Source organism: Capra hircus, chromosome 23, assembly GCF_001704415.2.
Source record: "Capra hircus breed San Clemente chromosome 23, ASM170441v1, whole genome shotgun sequence".
NCBI classification, from domain to species: domain Eukaryota; kingdom Metazoa; phylum Chordata; class Mammalia; order Artiodactyla; family Bovidae; genus Capra; species Capra hircus.
Genome location: NC_030830.1, coordinates 16,780,209 through 16,805,589, shown reverse-complemented (window position 1 = coordinate 16,805,589; position 25,381 = coordinate 16,780,209). Strand labels below are relative to the sequence as shown.

The 25,381-nt window shown below is 44.7% G+C and overlaps 1 protein-coding gene across 1 annotated transcript in view; it reads left to right on the top strand.

Moving 5' to 3' along the window:
- The window catches only part of F13A1 (coagulation factor XIII A chain), a 140,245-nt gene that overhangs the window by 42,582 nt on the left and 72,282 nt on the right, over positions 1-25,381 (top strand). Inside the window, exons 4-6 of the mRNA XM_018039247.1 lie at positions 3,000-3,251; positions 18,651-18,769; positions 20,953-21,060. Of these exons, the coding sequence (XP_017894736.1) occupies positions 3,000-3,251; positions 18,651-18,769; positions 20,953-21,060 (479 nt within the window). The remainder of the gene's footprint in view (positions 1-2,999; positions 3,252-18,650; positions 18,770-20,952; positions 21,061-25,381) is intronic.

Below are 25,381 nucleotides of genomic sequence, written 5' to 3'. Positions count from 1 at the left end.
ATTCTTCCAAGGAGAAAGTGTTTTTTAATTTCATGACTGCAATCACCATCTGCAGTGATTTTGGAGCCCAGAAAAATAGTCTCTCACAGTTTCCATTGTTTCCACATCTATTTGCCATGAAGTGATGGGACTGGATGCCATGATCTTTGTTTTTTGAATGTAGAAAGTTTAAGCCAGCTTCTTCACTCTCCTCTTTCACTTTCATCAAGAGGCTCTTCAGTTCCTCTTTGCTTTCTGCCATAAGGGTGGTGTCATCTGCATATCTGAGGTTATTGATATTTCTCCTGGCAGTCTTGATTCCAGCTTGTGCTTCATCCAGCCTGGCATTTCACATGACCTACTCTGCATATGAGTTAAATAAGCAGAGTGACAATATACAGCCTTGTCATACTCCTTTCCCAATTTGGAACCAGTCTGTTGTTCCATGTCTGGTTCTAACTGTTGCTTCTTGACCTGCATACAGATTTCTCAGGAGGCACGTAAGATGGTCTGGTTATCCCATCACTTTAAGAATTTTCCACAGTTTGTTGTGATCCACACAGTCAAAGTCTTTGACATAGTCAATAAAGCAGAAGTAGATGTCTTTCTGGAACTCTCTTGCTTTTTCTATGATCCAGCAGATGTTGGCAATTTGATCTCTGGTTCCTCTGCCTTTTCTAAATCCAGCTTGAACATCTGGATGTTCTTGGTTCATGTACTGTTGAAGCCTAGCTTGGAGAATTTTGAGCATTACTTTGCTAGCATGAGATGAGTGCAACTGTGTCAGTTTAAACATTCTTTGGCATTGCGTTTCTTTTGGATTGGAATGAAGACTGACCTTTTCCAGTCCTGTGGCTACTGCTGAGTTTTCCAAATTTGCTGGCATATTGAGTGCAGCATTTTCACAGCATCATCTTTCAGGATTTGAAATAGCTCAACTGGAATTCCATCATCTCCACTAGCTTTGTTCGTAGTGATGCTTCCTAAGGCCCACTTGACTTCACATTCCAGGATGTCTGGCTCTAGATGAGTGATCACACCATCGTGATTATCTGGATCATGAAGATCTTTTTTGTATAGTTCTTCTGTGTATTCTTGCCACCTCTTCTTAATATCTTCTGCTTCTGTTAGTCCATACCATTTCTGTCCTTTATTGTGCCCATCTTTGCATGAAATGGTCCCTTGTTATCTCTAATTTTCTTGAAGAGATCTCTCTTTCCCATTCTGTTGTTTTATTCTATTTTTCTGCGTTGATCACTGAGGAAGGCTTTCTTATCTCTCCTTGCTATTCTTTGGAACTCTGCATTCAAGTGGGTATATCTTTCCTTTTATCCTTTGCCTTTCACTTCTCTTCTTTTCTCAGCTATTTATAAGGCCTCCTCAGACAATCGTTTTGCCTTTTTGCATTTCTTTGTTTTGGGGGATAGGTTTGATCACTGCCTCCTGTACGATGGCAAGAATCCAACCATAGTTCTTCAGGCACTCTCTCAGATCTAATCCCTGAATCTACTTGTCACTTCCACTGCGTAACCGTAAGGGATTTGATTTAGGTCATACTTGAATGGTCTAGTAGTTTTCCCTACTTTTTTAGATTTAAGTCTGAATTTTGCTAAGGAGTTCATAATCTCAGCCACAGTCAACTCCTAGTCTTGTTTTCGTGATTGTATAGAGTTCTCCATCTTCAGCTGAAAAGAACATAATCAATTTTATTTCAGTATTGACCATCTGGTGACGTCCATGTGTAGAGTTGTCTCTTGTGTTGTTGGAAGAGGGTGTTTGCTATGATCAGTGCATTCTCTTTGCAAAACTCTATTAGCCTTTGCCCTGCTTCATTTTGTACTCCAAGGCCAACTTGCCTGTTACTCCAGGTGTCTCTTGACTTCTACCGTTGCATTCCAGTCCCCTATGTTGAAAAGGACATCTTTTTTTTTTTTTTTTTTGGTGTTAGTTCCCATGGACAGAGGAGTCTGGCAGGCTACAGTTCATGGGGTTGCAAACAGTCAGACGTGACTGGAATGCAAAAGTAGGAAGTCAAGAGATACCTGGAGTAACAGGCAACTTTGTTCTAGGAGTACTATATATATATACACACACACACATATATCTCCCCTCCCTCTTAAACCTCCCTCCCAACCCATGCCATCACACCCTCTTTTAATTTGCCAGAGATGCAAAGGTAATAAGTAGCATAGCCAAGATTCAAGCCTAGACAATTTGCCTTTGGAGCCTAAATTCTTGCCCAAGACATAAGCCTGAATTTACTAAATACGACATTGGCAATAAACATGTTTCAGTTAAATAGAAAATTAATTACATATGGACAACTTATAAATGGAGCTCTGTTATAGGTAGTATGACAAATAATGAAATTGCATTCAGAATACACAAAAACGCTGGCCTTGTGCCCCTTATGTGTGTTAATTCGCTTCAGTCGTGTCTGACTGTGTCCAGCCCCATGGACTGCAGCCCACCAGGCTCCTCTGTCCACGGGACTCTCCAGGCAAGAACACCGGAGCGGGCGGCTACACCCTCCTCCAAGGGATCTTCCCGACCCCAGGACGGAGCCTGGGTCTTTCAGTCTCCTGCGTTAGCAGGCAGGTTCTTTACCACTACAGCCCCCTGGGGAGCCGTTATGTCCCTGAAAAAGCCATTCTAAGTCTTCAGAGAGCAGAATTTCTGGTACCGATGGCTTCACATCACCCTATAAGCTCTGTTTTGGTTTCACATCCAAGATTAGTATTTCGACATCTTATTTGAGTGCATTGACCAACCAACAAAAATCTTGGTAAGTACTGTCATTCTTTTTTAGAAAATATAGACCAGATGAATATGACCTTCAAAAAGTTGTGAAAACTAACTGCCATCAGACAGCAAGTTGGCAGCAGAAGTGAAATTCAAAGCCAAGTTTTATTATTTCAAGTCTAATGAATTATTTCCCACCATCAGCTACTAAGGGGACAGAGTGAGCACAAAGGTAGCTTGTGAAATCTCACAGCGGTATTTCTTGTTTCTTCTCATAGGTCGCTACCCCCAGGAGAACAAGGGAACCTACGTTCCAGTCCCTGTGGTCTCTGAGCTGCAGAGTGGCAAGTGGGGGGCGAAAGTGGTCATGAAAGAGGACAGGTCTGTCCGTCTGTCTGTCCAGTCTTCTCCAGACTGCATTGTGGGGAAGTTCCGCATGTACGTGGCTGTCTGGACCCCCTACGGGGTCATCCGCACCGCCCGAAACCCCGCAACGGACACATACATTCTCTTCAACCCTTGGTGCGAAGGTAAGGGCCTGGTATTTATTATCTCACTACAAAAATAGTTCATATATTTCTAATGCATCTCTTTTTGGGTCAACAGCAAAATTATTCTAGAAGGCATGTTCCTTTCCTACATACACTTTCCACGTTTTAAGGACAGAAGATGATGCAAAATTTGCTTTCGTGTATGAGGCTATAACTTGAAGTTAATGCTGCTATAAATTTACTTCAAGAAATAATTGAAGCTTGCCTGAAATTGCACAACTGGTTAATTGTGAAGTTAATATGCTGATGGAATTACCTCTGTGTATGTTATTGCTCTGTTAACAAAATGGGCTTCTTTGCCTTGACTTTCAAAATGGATAGGGTCCGGAAGATAAGACATAGAAATGTACTAGATGTTAGGCACTTAATTGTGTCCGATTCTTTGTGACCCTGTGGATTGTAGCCCACCAAGCTCCTCTGTCCATGAAACTCTCTAGGCAAGAATACTGGAGTGGGTTCCATTCCCTTCTCCAGGTAGATACGATGGAATACTATGCAGCTATAATAAATGACGTGAGTTTACCACTTGCAGAAACATGGATGGACTTGGAAGGCATTATGCCGAATGAAATAAGTCGAAAAGAAAAAGGCAAATACTGTGTATCACTTATATGTGGAATCTAAAAAATATAACAAACTAGTGAATATACAGAAAACAAGCAGACTCTCAGAGAACAAACTAATTACTAGTGGGGGAAGGGAATAGGGAGGGGCAATATAGGGGTTGGGAATTAAGAGGTGCAAACAATTAGGTATAAAGTAAGCTACAAGGATGCATTGTACAGCAGAAGGAACATAGCCAATATTTTATAGTAACTGTAAATGGAGCATAATCTTTAAAAATTGTGAATTACTATATCGTATATGTACACTTCTAATTTATATAATATTGTACAGCAACTATAATTAAATTAAAAAAACTATTAAGATTCATAATCTGGCTTCAGAAAAATAAAATAAAGTTGACCTTGTTTATAGTGAAACTAACTTTTATCTCCTTAATTCAAGTACAGAAAGCATAAGTCTAATGAATTCTGTCAATTTGTTTAAATGCACAGTGGGTGTAAACTTTATAAATCATAACGCTGGATATGCAAACATGTAACTTTAATATAATTCAGCTTAATCTCTACTGCTATTTTGAGTCTTTCCTTCTGGCTGCTGCAGAAGCTTGATCTAGTTATATTCAAATAAACTTAGTCAAGCCCAAGGATTTCTCTACCAATCCAATTTCAGAACTCCATTACACACAGTATTTCTCCCTGCCCCCATCTCCGCCCTTCTTTACTTCTGCCTCCATACTTGGTGTGAGGCTGATCTTAAGTTTCAGAGGCAGATGCGAACGCTGCGGTGACACGCGGGGGAGAGTCCACTTTTAGATCTTAAGAAATAAGGTAACGGAACGAAAGAGCTGACATAAGACCAGAGATTTCTCACACCATCCCATCCCATATACGCTGCTCTCCAGCATCTTCCAAAATGAGTCTATATTAGCGCTGATTCTGAACGTGAAAGTTGCAGTTGGATCTGGGTGGATATGAACTTACACACAGACCACCAGTGAGCAAGGTTTTCTGCCCGGGTATAACATAAACCTGGATCCCCCTGACCCTTTGTTTGAATGACCTATTCCAGTATTCGAGCTAACCCTATGCTCCCCACCCGCCACCTCCATCCTCTTGTACCCTCTAATCCTTATCTCGGAGACAAGGTTCATGGCTGATGGTAACAGCCTGTGGTTTGCCCAGCCTGGAACCCAAAGCACAGCCCAGCACGGGGGCTGTATAATGAACCCCACACACAACCAAATACACCGCAGCTTCACAGTCCCCAGTGTTATGCTTGCGTGTGTGCTAACATGGAACATAACACACGTCATACCGTGGGACTCGTGGAGATATGGTCTGGCATCTATAGAGGAGACGAAAAAAGAGACCACTGCCCAGGTGGAAAAGATCACACAAGAGGGAATCAGACGTTGTCCAAATGAAGCCAGGTGGGCCAGGTGCTGCAAATACCACACACGCGCCGTGGAAGCGAAGTCCAAGGTGACTCAGGACACTGGGCTGAAACTCACGCAGGCAAGTACAGCTCTGATTGATAGAGAATGTTCTGCTGTGTGGCTGGGGGCCTTTAGCTTGCTTTGCATTCATGGGCAATTCATCCTCCTTAATCACTAAATCATTAGTGGGGATCAATAGTCATACCACGTTACGGAGGCCAGGGGTGGATGGAGGGAGAATTATTGGTTAGCTTTTTAATTTAATTGTGCTAACCAGGCTTCAGATACATCCCAGAAAGGAGCCCTTCTCTGGGTGCTGCAGAGAGACAATGAGCCCACAAAGGCAGCAGGAGTGAGTCAGGCACTTAGTGTGAAGTCCTCTCACTTTTCTGACCACTCAGGAACTCTGAATTGTTGAAAGCATTTTCCTGTTTCAGTTCAAACCTTTCCAGATTGGTCATCTAGAGTTAGTGCGAGATCGTGCACCCTAAAAGATGTCAGCACCCCAGCCTATGCTTAGTCCTCAGGGCAACATTCGACAGCTCTCTTTGATAGGGCATCCGTCACTTTCATGGGGCTCGTCTTGTCTGAACATTTCCCACCTCATTCCCCATCACTGATGCAGACTTCATCCTAGCGCAGTATCTGGTACACGCGTGCTTGCTCAGTCACTTAGTCATGCCCAACTCTTTGTGACCCCATGGACTGTAGCCCACCAGGCTCCTCCGTCCCTGGGATTGTCCAGGCAAGAATCCTGGAGTGGGTCACCATTCCTTCTCCAGGGGATGTTCCCGACCCAGGGATCAAGCCTGCATCTCCTGTCTCCTGCATTGTCGGGTGGCTCCGTGGTCTGGTAGATACTTAATCTGTAATAAACGCTTGCTGCATTGATTTCCTCATTCCCAGTAAATGCTTTCTAGGTTCACTGCACCTATCACCACAGATAAGCTGTGAGTGACACCCCAAACCTTACCATTTGAAGGGAGTCAAAGTCATATACAGTGCATGGGGGACATGTGCTGTGGGTGTGTGTGTGTGTAGACGCCTCTCTCTTTTAGCATCTGATGCTGAATGAGCATCTGGTATTTCTAACGTTTGCCCCAAGTGATTGATTTCTTTCCTCGTTTCCTTGTTTATTTTTTACCTTTGGCCGCATTGCACAGCATGTGGGGCCTTACTTTCCTGACCAGGGATTGAAGCTGTGCCCCCTGCTTTGGCAGCTTGGAATCTCAACCACTGAACCACCAAAGAAGTCCGTCTAACTTTTTATTCACTCTGACCTTGGCATTTTCCTTTAAACAGAGAAATCAATTAAAATTAATGTAAGGAAATCAGTTTCTAGTATCTGGATGCTTTTAATAGGAAGTAGTTAATATGAACAAATTGTATAGTATTTTGACATTCATCCTTATACTGTTTGCTCCGTAATTATGCATGGTCTTTTAGACCCTTCAGTACAGAATGAAGTGAGGTACCAGGCCTGGTGTTCCCAGGGTAACAGTGACCAACACCCCTTCCTCTTGGAGACCGTTGAGCCCAGACCAGAATTTACACCCTCAGGCTAGAGCCCTTCATTCATCAATCCACAAATAGTAATAGTATATCTCCCACAATGCTCATGACCACATAATTACCCATGGGTACTACAGCACTATTATTAATTCATTCACACATATTAGGGATCAATGCTGAAGCAGGCACTGGGAATATGTTAGTGAAAAAGACAATCTTCGTCCTCAAAGAGCATCTGGCGATGGTTTCACAAATGAGCTGCTAATAAACATGAATTTCAACACCAAAAAGCACGGAAAGGAGTCGTGGCAGAATAAGAACATGCAATAGGGCCTAGCCGGGGAGGAGGGGATGGGTTTAGGGGCGCTGGCCTGGCCGGGTAGGAGGGGATGGGTTTAGGGGCACCAGCCTAGCCGGGGAGGAGGGGATGGGTTTAGGGGCGCCGGCCTAGCTGGGGAGGAGGGGATGGGTTTAGGGGCGCCGGCCTAGCCGGGGAGGAGGGGATGGGTTTAGGGGTGCCGGCCTAGCCGGGAGGGGGATGGGTTTAGGGGCACCAGCCTAGCCGGGGAGGAGGGGATGGGTTTAGGGGCGCCGGCCTAGCCGGGGAGGAGGGGATGGGTTTAGGGGCACCAGCCTAGCTGGGAGGGGGATGAGTTTAGGGGCACCAGCCTAGCCGGGGAGGAGGGGATGGGTTTAGGGGCGCCGGCCTAGCCGGGGAGGAGGGGATGGTTTAGGGGCACCAGCCTAGCTGGGGAAGAGGGGATGGGTTTAGGGGCACCAGCCTAGCCGGGGGGCGATGGGTTTAGGGGCACCGGCCTAGCCGGGGAGGAGGGGATGAGTTTAGGGACACCAGCCTAGCTGGGGGGGGGATGGGTTTAGGGGCACCAGCCTAGCGGGGGGCGATGGGTTTAGGGGCACCGGCCTAGCCGGGGAGGAGGGGATGAGTTTAGGGGCACCGGCCTAGCTGAGGGGGGGATGGGTTGAGGGGCACCGGCCCAGCTCGAGGGGGATGGGTTAGCAGGTTACCTTTGCACCCTGGGCAGCCCCTAGAATAGTGAGTGCATACAATAGCACTCAGATACGTGGCTAACTGAATTTCAAGAAGTTTTAATGGAGCTTATGTGACAATTTGGACCCCTTATGCATTCAGACCTTGTACTTAATGAAATAGCATCTATCTCTCTTGCAAGTGTCTGAATCAGTAGAGGCCCATTCATCCTTACAGCAAGTGAGTGTTATTTGGTGTGGCATCAATCAGAAGGGAGCCCAGGGAGCTCACAGTAGACTTTATTTTCAGTGGCACATAGATGACCCCAGATTCAAGGTCTGAAGCTGTTTCTGGAGGGAGCATTTATAATTCCTTAGCTAAGTGGTTCATTTTTTTTTTTATCATTGGAGTACAATTGCTTTACAATGCTGTGTTGGTTTCTGTTGTACAAGAAAGTGAATCAGCCATAAGTATATACACATCCCCTCCCTCTTCACCCTTCCTCCTACGTACCTTCAAAGGATGCTCAAAGCTGGTGTCTTCCTGCATTCTGTGTTTCAGAAAGCAGGATCCTTCTCTCTTTCAGTCTAACATGGCACAGAGGTAAGGCTCGTGAATGTTTGCTGAACTGAATTGATAACCACCATTCCAAGAGGCAGGGAGCGGATTATTAGCTTTACATTTCAAAAGAAAAATCAGACTCTTTGGTAGTACATAAAATTTTCAAGGTCATCCAGAAAATTGAAACAAGCTGGGGGTAAAACATGGATACGCTGATGCAGGGAGAGATTGAGGGCAGGAGAAGAAGGGGACAACAGAGGATGAGATGGTTGGGTGGCATCACTGACTCAGCAGACATGACTCTGAACAAACTCCGGGAGATAGTGAAGGACAGGGGAGCCTGGCATGCTGCGGTCCATGGGGTCTCAAAGAGTCAGACATGACTGAGCAACTGAACAAGAGGCTCTTTTATTTTCAGAACCAGAACCACTGGTATCCTGTATTGTGGAATAAGAGAAATAGGAAGTACATGCCAGCTGGGAAACTTCTATAATGTTGTAATCAACGCTGGAAAAGCCTACTGTTAAAAATAAATAAATAAAAATAAAACCAGGTTGATAGCTAAAAGATCAAACAAGTTTTCTTTGCAAAAAAAGAAAAAAATTAAACATCCCCAGAAGGGCACAGGCTCCCTTTGAGAATATGTGCTAAGTAAAGAATATCTGACGTTTTCCTTTGTAGAGCTGCTTCGTGAATAATAGTCTGTCTTCTAAAGATACTTTGCACTAAAAAGTCCTTAACCAGCAAAACTGGAAATATAACACAAGTCAACTAAACTCCCCAAGCTGGCCTGAGCTGTGAGACGACGCAGTGTCTTCGCAGGGAATAGACCCAGCAGTTGAGAAATCGCTCACCGGTGTCTGCTGGGCTGGTTTTATTCCAGAGTTCACAGGCACAAAGGCAGGCCCCTAGGGAGGTTGAATTAAACCATTTTAGGAAGACAGTGGCTCTGGACCTTTCCGGAACTAAAGCGCAGATGCTGGAAATGCCAGTCCTGACTATACTCCGGGCTTTCCGGGTGGCTGAGGGGTAAAGAACCCGCCTGCCAATGCAGGAGACACAAGAGATGTGGGTTTGATGGCAACCCACTCCAGTGTTCTTGCCTAGAGAATGCCACGGACAGAGCAGCCTGGCGGGCTATAGTCCGTGGGGTTGCAAAGAGTCAGACACGACTTAGTGATTGAGCCCAGGTGGGACGGTGGTAAAGAATCCTCCTGGCAGTGCAGGAGACCCGAGGGACTTGAGTTCAATCCCTGGGTCAGGAAGATCCCCTGGAGTAGATAATGGCAACCCACTCCAGTATCCTTGCCTAGAGAATGCCACGGACAGAGGAGCCTGGCAGGCTATAGTCCGTGGGGTCGCCGAGTCGGACACGACAGCAATCTGATCAGTAAATAGACTCCAGTGTTTCCCAGATCCCATAGGTGGGAATCATCTGCCTAGAGCACAGCCTCAGGGGTCACCACCCCTTCTGATGTACTTGAGATGGAAAAACACACCGTGATGACACCAATCTGGAGTCACAAGTGCTCCACAGAGAGGGTCACTCCCTGGAGCGCTGATGACACCCACCCAGCAGGTCTTACCTCTTTCTTTAGTGGCGCTCAGCTTTTGTATAAAGGGGAGGGGAGCAAAAGGTGTTAGTCACTCAGTCATGTCCAACCCTTTCTGACCCCATGGACTAGAGCCCGCGAGGCTCCTCTGTCCAAGGGATTTCCCAGGCAAGAATACTGGAAGGGAATTGCTCCAGCAGACTATGCCAACCCAGGGATTGAACCTGGGTCCCCGCATTGAAGGCGGATTCCTTACCATCTGAACCACCGGGAAAACCCCAAAAGTTGTTTCTAATTCCTCACTCAAAATCCTTTTACCAAAAAGGTGAAACATTTCGCCTTTTTGAAGAGGTCAAATCACCATTGCTTCTACAGGATCTCAAACAGAACCAGACTGTGACTTAAGCTGTTCAAGAGTCTCTTTGGAGATAAAATATGGGAGAGCATTCTAGCTCCACAATTTTCTCTCATCCCTTTGCCAGGCTTGACTTTAACGACCTTAGAAATGGGGCTTGCTTTAACTTTAAAATCGCATGAAAATAAGCAAAAGGAAATTTTAAGCCCAGGTGATGATGAATAGCTCTCCTTCGCCCTCTGAGGTTAAACGGATACTGAAATCAATGGGCTTAGCTTTCATTTTTACACGTTTGTTATAAATTCTTGCTTTCTCTGGGTGGGGAGGCCAGTGGTAATTTCCACAGGGGCCAGAAATCAGCCCTAGAAGTGAGTCCTAGCAGTTCTCAGCTCACAATTTGCTTTTCTTAGCTGCCCTACTCCTCCCACTGGAGGAATTATAAAATCAAGGAGGCCGTTCTTCTTTACCCCTTGCCTCCCGGTAGTCACCCAGGAGGAGTGGTGGTTCACAAGGCAAGCTGAAGTTCTGCTCTGGGCAAAGTGCATGGAGGCATGAATCCACACTCAGCAATGGCGCCATGTTTCCTTCGGGGTTTCACCGTGGGTTGCTGGCTGTTGGCCAGAGGTCGCTTAGGATCAAGAGGCTGTCCGCAGGTCCGTGGTGCTGCCATTCCAGCTCTACAGCCCTCTGGGCCTGGTTTCTTCTATCAGCTCTCACGCAGTTGAGAAGCGTAGTCCCCACACTTGTGCACACACACACACACACACACACACACTCTACTTTCTCACAGTTCAGATTGTTGGTTGACTAGAACAGTGAATTGCTTGTCAGCTTGTTTTTCCTTTTAATAAAATAATAGTATCCTTCATTTTACTAAAGTGCAGAACCAATCTCTTCCCACCTCCATCATCGGATCTAGAAAACCTCACTACGCCTTTCAAACTAATAAAAAAATTTTTAAAAACAAACAAAACCCACACCCCCTGAAACCAGCATCTCAAGAGGCAAATGATTGAGTTTTCCTGTTTTTGTCAGCCTATGAAACACAGAGAGTTTTTCAGAGTTTCCATGGTGATGAGATTTTTTTTTTTTTTAATCCTAGCTTTGGACAACTATATTTTAAAGTGACATATCTGAATAAAAAGAGGGGAAAGAAAGCTCTGCTTTCCACATTCAATCTTCCTTTAAAATCATAAATAAATTTAAAATGAAAATCGAGGCTCCGTAGTTGATCCCCCTGCCTTGTTGTGGAGCCATGATTATGCCTGCCTCTTCTGAGGCAAGTTTTAATTCAGCAGCTGGAAGGAAACAGGTGGGCTACTGCCTTCCTATTCATGACGTGCCACCTAAATTTATGACTTCTCATCAACAATAACCCAGAGCCCCAAAGTAAATCCTTCATTTTCTTGGACTTCTCTCTCACTCTCCGAGCCCTGGACATCCATCCCCGTCTCTCATTCTAGCAGGGGCATTTATGTTCCCAGGCGCAGTGCGCCGGGTGCTGTGCGGACAGTGACTTGATGCCTCGGACTCAACATCATAGTCTATTTGGAGGACAGCTTGGTATTCAAACCCTGGCTTCACCTCTCATCTGCACAGTGACCTTGGGAAAGATACTTTCCTTCTCTCTTTCTCAGTTTCCTCATCTGTCACATGGGGAAAATTCAGCGCCTTCCCCTGGGAGACATTATGAGGGATTTTTTAAGAAACAATTTTACGTGTTTATTTATTTGGCCGTGCTGGGTCTTTGCTGCTGCTCAGGCTCTTCTCTAGCTGTGGCGAGTGGAGCTCACTCCTCCTGGAGGTATGCGGGCTTCTCGTGGATCGTCTTCTCTTGTTTCAGCTCCTGGGCTCTGGAGCACAGGCTCCGTCATTGGGGTGCACAGTCTTAGCCACTCCGCGGCACATGGGATCTTCCTGGATCAGGGACTGAACTCGAGTCTCCTGCGTTGGCAGGTGGGTTCTTTACCACTGAGCCACCAGGGAAGTCTTCACTATGAGTTTTAATAAGTGTGTTTTTGCACCACATTAGAAAGTTCCAGGCATGGAGTAAACACTATACACATACTTGTTTCAGAAATAATGAAATCACAGCACGGAGTCAGTGTAGTGGGGGCGTGTCACTGCAAGCATCCATGGGACACTACAGAGCAAGGCTGCATCCAGCCTGTGCTGGAAGGACAGAGAGACTTAAAGGAGGGGGAAGTGTTATAACTGTATAAAAACACATCTTTTGATGATAAGGACATTGATAACAAAAAGAGCACACCGTATTGTTCTGGAGGAAAAAGTAATGCAAAAAAACCCTGAACTTGTTAAGCTCTTCTTAAACAGGTAGTTTCATGTAAATGCAAGCAGATTTTTTAAAATAACTTTGTTTTTCTCACGATGAAACTCTTATCACAGACACAAGAAATAATGAAAGCATAAAAAGAACTCAGAGATTCATAAATCATTGCTACCATTTTGGTGCACTTCCATCCATTTACTGTATTTTTGTATAGTTTTATTTTTGTGAGAGTGAGTGAAGTCACTCAGTCGATCCCATGGACTGTAGCCTGCCAGGCTCCTCCATCCATGGAATTTTTGCAGGCAAGAATACTGGAGTGGGTTGCTATTTCCTTATCCTAGGGATCTTCCCGACCCAGAGATTGAACTCAGGTCTTCCGCAATGCAGGCAGACTCTTTACCATCTGAGCCAGCAGGGAAGCCAAGTTTTATATTTAATTGACCATTATTTGAATACACTATTCTTTAAAATATATACGTATGTATACATATAAAGGGGGCTTCCCTGGTGGCTCAGTGGTAAAGAATCTGCCTGCCAACGCAGGAGATGTAGGAGGCACCAGTTCAACCCCTGGGTGGGGAATATCCCCTGGAGGAGCAGATGGCCACCAACTCCAATTTTCTTGCTAGAAAATCCCATGGACAGAGGAGGCAGGCGGGCTGCAGTCCATGGTGTCGCAAAAGAGTAGGACACAACTTAGCAACCAGACCACCACCACCACAGTCATTACAGAAACGCAAATTAAAACCATAATGAGGTATTATCCCACAGCTGTTAGAATGGCCATCACCAAAAAGACGAAAGATAGCAAATATTTGCATGGGCATCGTGTTTCTCTCACCCCTATACTTTCTATGAAGCTGTTAGTTCTACTTAGAGGCTTCCCTGGTGGCTCAAACAGTAAAGAATCTGCCTGCAACGTGGGAGACCTGGGTTTGATCCCTGGGTTGGGAGGATCCCCTGGAGAAGGGAACAACTACCCACTTCAGAATTCTGGCCTGTAGCATTCCATGGACAGAGGAGCCTGGCAGGCTACAGTCCATGGGTTGCAAAGAGTCAGACATGACTAGAGACTCAATCAGATTCATCTATACGTGAATCATTTCCTTTTTTCTTTGGAGCAGATGTGGAGAGAGCACTGAAGAAGCATCTACTTCTTAAGTCAGATGCTGTGTGCTTCCTGGTGCATTCATCCTATCGGGAGATTTAATGTCTGCTTGTCGATTTTTTTGTGATGTTCAGATTTACCAGTGGGATCAGGGTTATCACTCTCATCCATCCATTATGAAGTTCCCCATTAGCCTTTTAAAAATGATTTTAGCCTAGATCCATCAATTCATTAGGGATTGCAAAATGGTGATAGTCTCATCTCCCAGTCATTTTGCATTTATTAGCATCAGTGATTTCGGTGCCTTGAGGTAGTATTCATATAAGCAAGTCTAGATACGTGGCTCTTTCCTTATTTCTAAGTTCTTAGAATAATGGGTTGATTTGTAGCACCCTACAACGGTGACCAATACATTTCTTGAACCACCATGAAACTATGAATATTAAAATATTTAATGTGTCCTAATCTTTTGCAGTGATATTATTTTTGATATTTTAATTGTCCCATTCTTGGCCGGTGGGAGTCTCTTTACGTTGATTTCTGATTTCTTTGTCATGAGTCCTAGAATCTTTAATAGCCTTCTTGTTTTCTGGCAGGAAGAAGCATTTCAAGCTAGCCTTGTACATTTCCTGACCCAGACCTCCAATCATTTTTCTCAAGGAGCCCAGATACCTTTTAATGGGGAGCGAAAAGGAGGAGAAATGGTGCCCAGAGGTCATAATCAGGCTCAGGGGCACTTACTGCTATCACACTGGTTGTTTTTTCTAGTTCTTTTCAGTGGACAGAACTAAAAAATTGTGATTCTTTAAACAGAAAATGCATCATGAGTTTTTATGCTCTATTTTTTTTTTTGCTAAAATCCTTTTATTTGTTATTTTCTTATAATGGATTTAAGTTTTTGATTATTATAGTATGCTCTGTTTGAAACACTTCAAAGTATTGCAAGGACAGTGGAAATAGGAAAATCTGTTAATAATAATGTTTGCTGGTGAAAAACCATAGTGTTAGTCTCTCAGTCATGGCTGACTCTTTGTAGCCCACCAGGCTCCTCTGTCTATGGGATTCTCCAGGCAAGTATAGCGGAGTGGGGAGCCATTCCCTTCTCCAGGGGATCTTCCCAACTCAGGAATCGAACCCAGGTCTCTTGCATAGCAGGCAGATTCTTTACAGTCTGAGCCACCGGGGAAGCAGCGAATGCAAAGATTAATTTATCAAAAGCACAACTGTATTAGAAAAATAACCAGCCTCTCTCTTCATATATATTCTTTCTTATTTTCTTTCTGTAACTTTCCCAAATAGAGATATTCAACAGTAGCTTAAAATGGCCATCTCCCAACATTTAAATGAATCAAATTCTCCAATGGGTGAATAAAATTATGAGTAGTAACCTGGAGCTCAGCTGAATCAGGCACTTTGCAGCCTTAAGTGGGAATGTCTTCCAATTTCAGAGTGATATGTCCTCAATCTGTACCATCATTTTAGGGAAAACTCAGAAAATAATTCTGATGGAATGAGTTTCACCTCCCAACAGGATTAATAGATGCATTCACTGAAGTTCCTATTCTTCATTTGTGGACTGTGAAGACATGAATGGTAGCTGGAAGATCCATAGGATTCTAGGTCCAGTAGCAGATGGGATCACAATATACCAGGACAAAATCACCTACATTTTGACTTACAAAGGCAGCAGTAGCTTTAAATTTGTGACTTAATTGCAGACCAGCTGCACTACAACTTTTTCAAATGACAAAAATACAAAAAAATGTGTGTTACAAAACCATCTCAGGAAAAGTGTAGTCTAACGAAACAACAGCACTGAAAAGGTATCTTGCGCCAGAGGTCAGCTTGGAAAAGTCATCACCAAATCTAAACATCTTCTATTTCATACAAACTCTACTCAGAAATAGCTCTGAGACTTATTTCTGGCTGAAAGTATCAAAGGGTTTATTTGTCAAGAAAGAAATAGCTTAATTGACAAGGATGGATAGAATGAGTTCATACTCATCAAGATTTCTGCAGTGTTAAGGTACTAACAAGCATCCTTTAATGGCAGAATGTGGTAATCATGGAATTAATTATTGCTAAAGTAGTCTTCAGATGAAAAAAGAGAAAAAAAATCAAATTAAACTTGACACAACCTGACAAACACGTGTCAATTTACAGTTTAAAGGTTATTTTACAAAATATCTATATTTACATAAGTTCCCCATAGCATTTTAAGATAAAAGTTCTTTTCATTTATCTTGGCAAGCTATAAATGAATAATTACACTGTTTAAAGACTTATTTAATATGCTTTTTTAAAATTAAATTTGCTGCTGCCGTATAGTCACTAAGTCATATCGCTTTATGACCCCATGAACTATAGCCCTCCAGGCTCCTCTGTCCATGGGATTTTCCAGGCAAGAATGCTAGAGTGGGTTGCTGTTTCCTCCTCCGGGGGATCTTCCCGACTCAGGGACTGAGTCCAAGTCTTCCGTATTGGCAGGTAGAGTCTTTACCGCTGAATCACCAGGAAAAACCTTATTAAATGTATTTATTCAAAAATTCTTCTTTCTCTTGAGTCCCAGAGAGAAAAAAGGAAAGATCTGACATTTAATAGATCAATAAGCACACTGATAACTGACGGCGACAAAAAGCAGAGTAACGGTTCCCTGGTAGGGGCGGGAGGCCTGAGACAGGATTGGGAGGGAAGAATTACAAAGAGGAACAAGGAAACTTCTGGGGTGATATATATGTTTATTGGGCTTCCCAGGTGCTGCTCGTGGTAAAGAACCCACCTGCCGATGCAGGAGACATAAGAGGCAGTGGTTCCATCCCCGGGTCGGGAAGATCCCCTGGAGGAGGGCATGGCAACCCACTCCAGTATTTTTGCCTGGAAAATCCCTTGGACAGAGCAGCCTGGACAACTACAGTCCATTGGATCACAAAGAGTCAGACACAACTGAAGCAACTTAGCACGCACGCGTGCATATGTTTATTATTTGGGTTGTGAAATTATATGCTTTAAATGTGTGCAGTTTGTTGGACAGCAGTAAATATGTAAATGTGTGTGTATACGTGCGTCAGTGCACGCATGTATTAACAGTTGCATGAAACTAGGCGAAAGGTAACCAAGAGGCAAAGAATGGAAAGGAAGTTACAAGACAGTGCTGGAGTACAGACCAGACCATGAAATCTCCAGATTTGATCAAAGCTATAATACGGCCCAGAATGGGGTCCAGGCTGGTTGGATGGAGCAGTGCTGGGCAAAGTTTAATATATACACAGATCCCTGGGGACCTCGTTAATATGCAGATTCCGACTGGATCTGAGCTGGGGCCTGAAACTGCATTCCTCACAAGGTTCCAGGTGGTGCTGACGCTGCTGGTCTTTCCACCATTCTGTGAACATCAGGGGGCTTGGACATTTGTCCTCAACTGTGGCTGCATATCAGGCTCACTGGAGAGCTTAACATTAACTCATTAGTTAATTAATTCACTTTTTAAAAACCTGATGCCTGGATCTCACTCCCGCTCCCAGAGATTCTGATCCAACTGATCTAGAGTTCAACTCAGGAATGTATAGTTTTTAAATCTACCCGAATGATTTTAACGTGCAACCTTGAATATTCATTGGAAGAACTGGCACTGAAGCTGAAGCTCCAATACTTCGGCATCGATGCAAAGAGCTGACTCATTGGAAAAGACCCTGATGCTGGGAAAGATTGAGGGCAGGAGGTGAAGGGGTCAACAGAGGGATGAGGTGACTGCATGACATCACCAACTCAATGGACATGAGTTTGAGCAAACTCCGGGAGACAGTGAGAACAGGGAAGCCTGGCGTGCTGTGGTCCATGGGGTCAGAGAGAGTCAGACACGACTGAGCAACTGAGCAACAATACTCCAGAGGGATGGTTAAAAGCCTTACCAGGAAATGGGAAGGAAAGATCCCCGATAAAGTAGCAGGATGGCAAGGACGACCTGGGCCAGAGAAATGTGATGAGCCACGTCCCCACTCAGAACTGAAGCTGACCATTGCCTAGGCTGCACACTGACCTGAGTAGAACTTAGAGCTGCTTTCATGCCTGGCCTGGGAATAAGCACCAGACTGATTCCTCAGTAGGCAGATGGGGAGCAAGGCTTTCCTGAGATTAGGGCCACAGGCAAGAAGAGTCCTTGTGGGCTTCCTGGCGGCTCAGTGGTAAAGAACCCACCTGCCAGTGCAGGAGACGTGGGTTCGATCCTTGATCCGGGAGGAATCCACTAAGGCCAGGAGCCACAGCTATGGAGCCTGTGCCCTCGAGCCCAGGAGGCATGACAAGAGAAGCCCTCTGATCACATCTAGAGAGGAGCGCCCGCTCTCTACAACTAGAGAGAAGCCCTCACAGCAACCGAGACCCCGCACAGCCAAAACTCAGCAAACCAACTGTTTTTAAAAAAGATGAGAAAAGTCCTTGCGATGGAGGAAGATGATCAGAGAGGCCAATTGGACACACTCTTACCAACGCGTGCACCAAGACTGCTCCTTGAAAGGAGACAACGCCCAGCCTCCCTTCTCTCCCGGGCGGGCCACAAACCAGGCATGACCCATGACGCTCCAGCCTGCTAATATGCCCCAGACGTGTTATAAAATCATCTCTGATTCTTTTAACGTTAATACTTTGGAAATTAGTTTTTTGATCTGTGTTACAGGTTTTTATCTGCCTTATAGAATTCTGATTCTAAAACCACTGATGCACCAGAATCCTAAAATGTTTCATGAGACTTATCAATTTAATTGTGCTACTTGGAACTTAGAGAGCCAAAACTTGTCAGCATTTTGACGACAAATGTCATCGTTTCCAGACTGATCTTGGCCACTTTTGTTCACCATTGTTAAAATTACATATTGTGAAATGAGCTACTTTTAGTGAAACAAGACTTTTTCCCATTTGGTTGAGTAATTGCAATTTATGATCAGAATAAACTTTCAAGTGTAGAAAAACTTTCTGGCTTGGTTAATAGTCATTATGTTTAAATTCCAATGCAGAGGATGCTGTGTACCTGGATAATGAAAAAGAAAGAGAAGAGTACGTCCTGAATGACATCGGGGTTATTTTTTATGGAGACTTCAATGACATCAAGAGCAGGAGCTGGAGCTATGGTCAGGTGAGCCACTTAACATTTATCATTGTCAAGGACATCTTTACTCATATTTTCAGTCCCATGTATCACTGCAGGGCGGTATGTGTCAATATTGGACAAGCACGATTTCCTGCTTTTCAGGATCTGAGGCTCTAAGACAGCCTGGGTGCAGACTTAGAAGGGCACCTGCATAATTTATCAGCTGAAATCACATATTTCTGGTTATTACAGTGTTACAGAGATTGGAGCCTGTGTGGGTGGCATGGCGTTCCAGTGAGAAATGCTCTGGCACTTCAGAACAGTGAAATCCCAGGAGCTCAGATTCTGGTATCCAGCCTGCTTTCCTGCTGTTGTGCTGTGCTCAGTCACGTCCTTCTCTTTGTGACCCCGTGGACTGTAGCCCACGAGGTTCCTCCAGGCGAGGATACTGAGCTGCCATTTGCTGCTCCAGGGGATTCTCCTGATCCAGGGATCAAACCCGTGTTGCCTATGTCTCCGGCTTTGGCAGACTGGTTCTATGCCACCAATGCCACCTGAGCAGGCTCTCCATCCCCGTTGGTTCTAACTAACTTTGAGAATCACATGCCCACTGTTCAGCTTTGCCCACCTGCATTTCTGACATCCCACTGGGCTAAGGATCAATGTTCTTCCCCTGTTTGGGGATCCTTGCCTGGCTCCCCAGTTCCAAGCCCTCCGCTTCCTGAGTGACATACAACCCGTGACCATCGCTTATTGTCTGATGTCCTTGCCTTGGGTCCCTAATTCCTAACGTTTAGATGTGATTCTATTTACACCCCCAGTGTGACAACAGAGAGTGAGGGCTAACAAGGAAAAAAAAAAACTGATACAGGTGGGTAGCAAGGAGGCCTGGGAAAGGGTGCCAAGCATGATGGGGGCCCTTAGCCAGCACGGATAGATGCCCTGGAGCACACTTGCCGCTTATCTCTGCTCTCATTCAGAGTCCATTAATTTGGGTATTTCAGCCCAAAGCCAGTAGTTTGCAACGAGGCAGGGTAACTAGTTCTCTGACGATGTCTTTACCATTCCTGCTGACCGCTGTCACGCCCCACAGACACAGCTGAAAGATGCTGCCCCACAGGAACCAGAGTCATGAGTTCTTCACGTACCTGGAGAGCTAGTGTGATAACCCATTCCTGCAGCCGTCACGTCAGTTTAGGATACACCGAGAATTGGTATTCTAATTGGATTTTAATCGAGAATTACATGGTAATCAGCCATCAAGACAGCGGTGTCTGTCCTGACCACTTGGGTGGATAACATACAAGGTTTCTCGATTCAGGGAACTTTCCTGTACAGTGAGGTGCAGTGTGGGTATCATCCTCCAATTTTACCATTTTTAAAATCTATTTTTGTCTTTGCTCCTTTTTTGGAAAATTCTGGTGTTCTGTGTAGTTAGCAGTTCTTTCTAAGGAAATTGAACCGACTACCAGCCTTGATAGTATAATCTTTCTCTAAACCTTCCTGACCTCTCTTTGACCCTGGAGTCCCCCTCGTCTCAGGAGAGAAGGAACTGTAGGTAGAGGCTCGCTGTGTGAGGTCTCCGGCTCTTCCCGGGGCACGCGCCGCAGACCTGAAGTGCCTCCCCGAGCTGGACCTGAGAGCCGTGTATTTCTGAGACGTACAAGCACTCATGTTACTTTTGAGGTCTCGAGACTCTGGCCTGATTTTGGTAAATGGTTCATCCCACTGCCTGATATCCCGGGAGCCAGTACTGAGGAGAGATCCTCTGAATTAACCCTACAATTAACCCTACAATTTTCTAAAGAACATCAAGCCAGTTCTTGATTCTTTTTCCCTTTTTTTTTGGCCCCATGGCCTGGCATGTGAGATCTCAGTTCCTCACAGGGGTTGAACTTGTGCCCTTTACCCTGGAAGCAAGGAGTCTTACCCACTGGACTGCCAGGGAAGTCCCTGTTCATGATCCTTGAGCACAGCAGCTTGCTAGTAGTCCTATTTATATTTCTAGCTAGCTTTTAAGTTCTTATCCATTTTACTGAAAGATAAAAGAAGCTGCCTGCTTCCTTCTACCTTAAATATTTCACACTAAAGATCATGAGTGATTTCCATACAGGAAATACACATTTCTAAACATTAGGCTGTGGTCTCATATTATTTTTTTGGCAGAGAATGAAGGTCTTATTTGCAGATTGGACATTAAGTAGTTTCTCATTTTTTTTCCCAAATAGTTTGAGGAAGGCATCCTTGACACTTGCCTGTACGTGATGGACAGAGCAAATATGGACCTTTCCGGCAGAGGCAATCCCATCAAAGTCAGCCGTGTTGGGTCTGCCATGGTAAGAGCAACTGCTGGTGGCTGGAATCAGTTAGATGTGTCATTTGCCTCCATATGGGTGTCAGTTCAGGAAGAGCCGTTGAAATGGTGACTTACACGCGATACACTTTTCCTTGGAAGAGTCTGTAATTCCCCGAGCTTGTCATGTGCCATGAAACTAAATTCTTGTCTCAGTACTGTATGTGGCTTTGGCTTCAGACACATGCTAATAGGTGATATGATAGTACAGATCGCTTATTCTTAAGCATCTTTGCCTGGGGAGTGAGAGGGACCATGACGAAATGTCAGTAACTGTAATCAATTGATCAATCAATCAATTGATCGAACACCAAGGAGCAGCAAAAAACAAAAAACAAAAAACCACACACACACACTGTAAAGCATAGTTTATCTCATTCACATCCACAGTAAGAGTGAAGAAATAAATGACTAACGCTATTCTGTTCCAGCGATACCTCACCATAGGACTGTATATTGACGGTTTATGAAATGGGTGTTGATTCTTCAGAGTAAACACATGAGAGAAGGTGGGGAAGGGCTGGCATAACCCAAGCCATTTTGCAAGTTAGAACTGTCAGCAGTGTGCTGACAGTTTGTCAGTGACAAAGCCTCAGTCCTCAGCTGGATCCCAGGTCGGCTGACTCCAGACCTAGGCATTTTCTACCTTCCCTGCTGGTCTCGGCAGGAGATCCTGAAGCGTCTTTGAGGACGCACAGACCCTGCCCTGGAACCGCTTCCTGAGGGAGGAGACACTACTCTCACGGGCGAGGAGGCTGGGAGTCTGGGGGGATGGGGAGTGCGGTGGATTAAACGTGTTGTCTAGGTCCTGGGCAGCCCTGGGCTGTACTGACGTGTGGGACACACAGACGCTGCCTGTGTTGTGTGAAAGCAAGTCACATCTGGCAAACACAAGCGGTGTGTGCACGTGGGCTCAGTGGCTTCAGTCCTTCCGACTCTGGGACATTATAGACAGTAGCCCGTCAGGCTCCTCTGTCCATGGGATCCTCCAGGCAGGAATATTGCAGTGGGTTGCCATGCCCTCCTCCAAGGGATCTTCCCAACCCAGGATCGAACTTGCATCTCCTGTGTTTCCTGCACCCACTGAGCCACCTGGGAAATCCAAATATAAGCAGAATATTCCTGAAAAAAACACTAAGCTAGGTGCTACTGATACTTCATTCAATCAAAGACTAAGCAAAAAATACTCCTTTTGCTACCAATTTTCTTAAGTTCCTCTTTAAAGACCTTTTTTAATGTGGACCATTTTAAAAGTCTTCATTGAATTTATTACTATATTGCTTCTGGTTTATGTTTTCATTTTGTGGCCATGAGATCTCAGCTCCCTGAGGACTAAACACACACCCCCTGCCCTGGAAGGCAAAATCTTAACCACTGAACCACCAGGGCAGTCTCCCAATTTCCTCAAGTTTTATTTTTTGAAATATCTCTCTGAAAGACTGCTATCTTTGAGTCTGATTTGAGTGAAATAAAATCAAATATTAATTTTATAAAAATATTAGATTGAAAGTAATAGGAAATGCAATTTCTGGTTAGCACTTAAGAACAAAGATTGTTACATTAACAACTAGGCTACGTGTAAATTTAAGAAGAGTGGAAAGGTAAAAACGATCATCTGAAGGCAGTTATTTTCGTTGTTGTTAGTTTATGTCTGTGACATGAAATATGCAAGTGAAAAGACAATGATTCAAAAGAATCCAGGAATTTCTTTTTAATAACTATTTATCAACAACATACATGAGGCCTTCGGTCACTGTTTTTCCTGATTCACAGATAAGAGCCCCTTTTTCTTCTTTGAAGTTACCGTGACAGTTTTGCAGTGAGAAAGGAAGCAGTTACTGGCAGTGGTTGGATATAAGTGAATTCCTTCAGCACTCTGAAACGATGCTCACCAGCCCGAGCTCACTCACACATCATGTGTATTTTTACGAGTGTAGAGATCACAAGAAAAGCAATCGGGAGGTGAACAGGAAGCAACGAACCCAATACTTCCTGTGGTGCCACCGGGCCAAGTGAAAGCTGAGGCTTGAATGAAGCACATCTAGCCTAATGCAAATTGCCTCGCAATTTTACTAGTCATAAAAGGCCTATGAAGTTCTGATTTTGAAGATCTATAACCCACTTACAAGATATAGAACTGAGCAGGATCTATTTGGGGGGATTTGGTTTGGTTTTCTTTCTGGAGGGGGAGGCCTTGGGTGTTAGGGGAGAACACCACACCCCCCCCAACTCTAGGCAGTATCTTTTTTTTCACCACCACCGTTGTTTACATCCACAAAATGGATGTTTGATAGTTTTCAAAATCGTTTTACATCTCCTATCTCCTTTAATCCTTAGAAGAGCTCCAAAATCCATTCAGTTATAGTGATTTTGGAAATGAAAGCACTGAGCCTCTAAAAATCCATAAAAAACGTGAAACTTTCCCAAGAAATCAATTTTTTTTCTGGTCACTCTGGGAGCTCCTCTCCTGTTCACAAGTCCTGGAAATCTATCATGAAATCGCTGAGGGAAGTTAGGCAAGGACCGAAAGAAAAATAAATAAATAAAACAAAACCCCCTCAAATGTCTCAGTAAAGATTTGCCTTAAAATATGAGAAGACGTATTTAGGGAGCCCAGAAAGAAAGTGTTGTGAAGTTGCTTCAGTTTAGCCAGAACCCTGGGTCCGAGCAGATGGGCCCGTTTCTGAGCAGATGTTTTCTAGGGAGTTGGTCCCATCCACTGGAAGAACAGAGGGAGCTGTGTGTGGTCACTTTCAAACTTCTCAACCCTCTCCGCAGCCTGGTCAGAGGCAGGAAATTCTTTTTATAGGAAACACATTTTGGAACCAGATGTATCATGATATGCAAACTCTCTGGGAGGGATAACACACTGGCCACTGTTCATGCCAAGATGAAAGTGATGGCAGGCAGAAATTTCCTGGGATCAGCTATTGCCAGGAAGGAGTGGATGAGCCGGCCTGGTGCTGGCTGGGCCCCTAAGGAAGATAGAGGCAAGAGCAGATGACCGGGGCCCCAAAGACAGATTTGCTCCCTGAGGTCACGGCCAAGGCTGGCACTGAAGACAAGCCAGGAATCTGTGGAAAGAAGATGGGTTCTCAGTGCAATCTAAGCACAGATAATAAATAACTTTGGTCTTCTAATGATGATGATGATAATGACAGTGTCAGTCTGGCTTTATAGTGCCCAGATAAAAATCTGTATTGCCTAGTATTTATTGCCTTGGATGGTTCTTTTTAGAAATATTTATTTGTCTGTGCCGAGTCTTAGCTGAGGCATGCAGGATCTTGGACCTTTGTCATGACGCTTTGGGTCTTTTAGCTGTGACATATAGGATCTAGTTCCCTGACCAGGGATCGAACCCAGGCCCCCTGCACTGGGAGCTGGGAGTCTTAGCCACTGGACCACCAAGGAAACCCCCTTTGGTGGTTCCTTGTCATGGAGGCTGTCCTACACACCAGAGGACGTTTAGGAGCATCCCTGGCTTCTGCCCCAGAGATGTCAGGAGCACCTTCCTCACCAGTTGTGACAACCAAGAAGGTCTTTTGATATTTCCAAACGCCCCTGAGGTCTGAGTCACAGCCCCGAGCCCCTCCGAGGCTCAGTCTCCCTGCCTGTGCAGTGGTCCTGGCCCTTTCTTCTGGCCTGCGTGGATGATCTACCTTCTGACCTTGTTCAAAACCTGTGCATTTCCTTTCTCTGATGAAGAGAAGGCGGAGACAGCATCCCCGGGGGGGGGCCTGGCCCAGGTCACATCAGGCCTCTCGGTTCTGACCCTTCCTCCCACTTCCTGTGTGAGCCGGGGCCCAGTCCTCAACCTCTGCAGGCCTCACCTTGACTTTAAAATGGAATTCTGTCTCTGTCCTTAGATCACATTTGTTATTCCCGGTGGCAGCAAGAGCATCCTTTTCTTCTTCAAAACAGTGTTCTTTTTTCTTCTTTTTTTCCCCCTTTATACATTCCGTATCTTATTTAGTTCTTATTTTGAGTTGCTATTACTCCACTTTGATGTGAAAATCGGAAAAGTTTATGACAGTCTGGACAGCCTTGGGCTACTGGGTTTACCCAGGAGAAAGAAAGTTTAAAACTCCTGTGATCTCATTGTCTGGGGATTGGTCCTGAGATCTGTAACCTTACATAAGTGAACTTTTATTTAGGCTTTTCTAACTACTGAGTGGGGCATTTTACCAAAGCTACACTGCAGATTGATTCAAGGTAGAAAATTGTTTTTAAGAGATTAGGGAAAAATAGAAGAAACTTGCCCCAAATTACACTTCCTCCTTTAAATTACTTTGCTTGATGGCTGT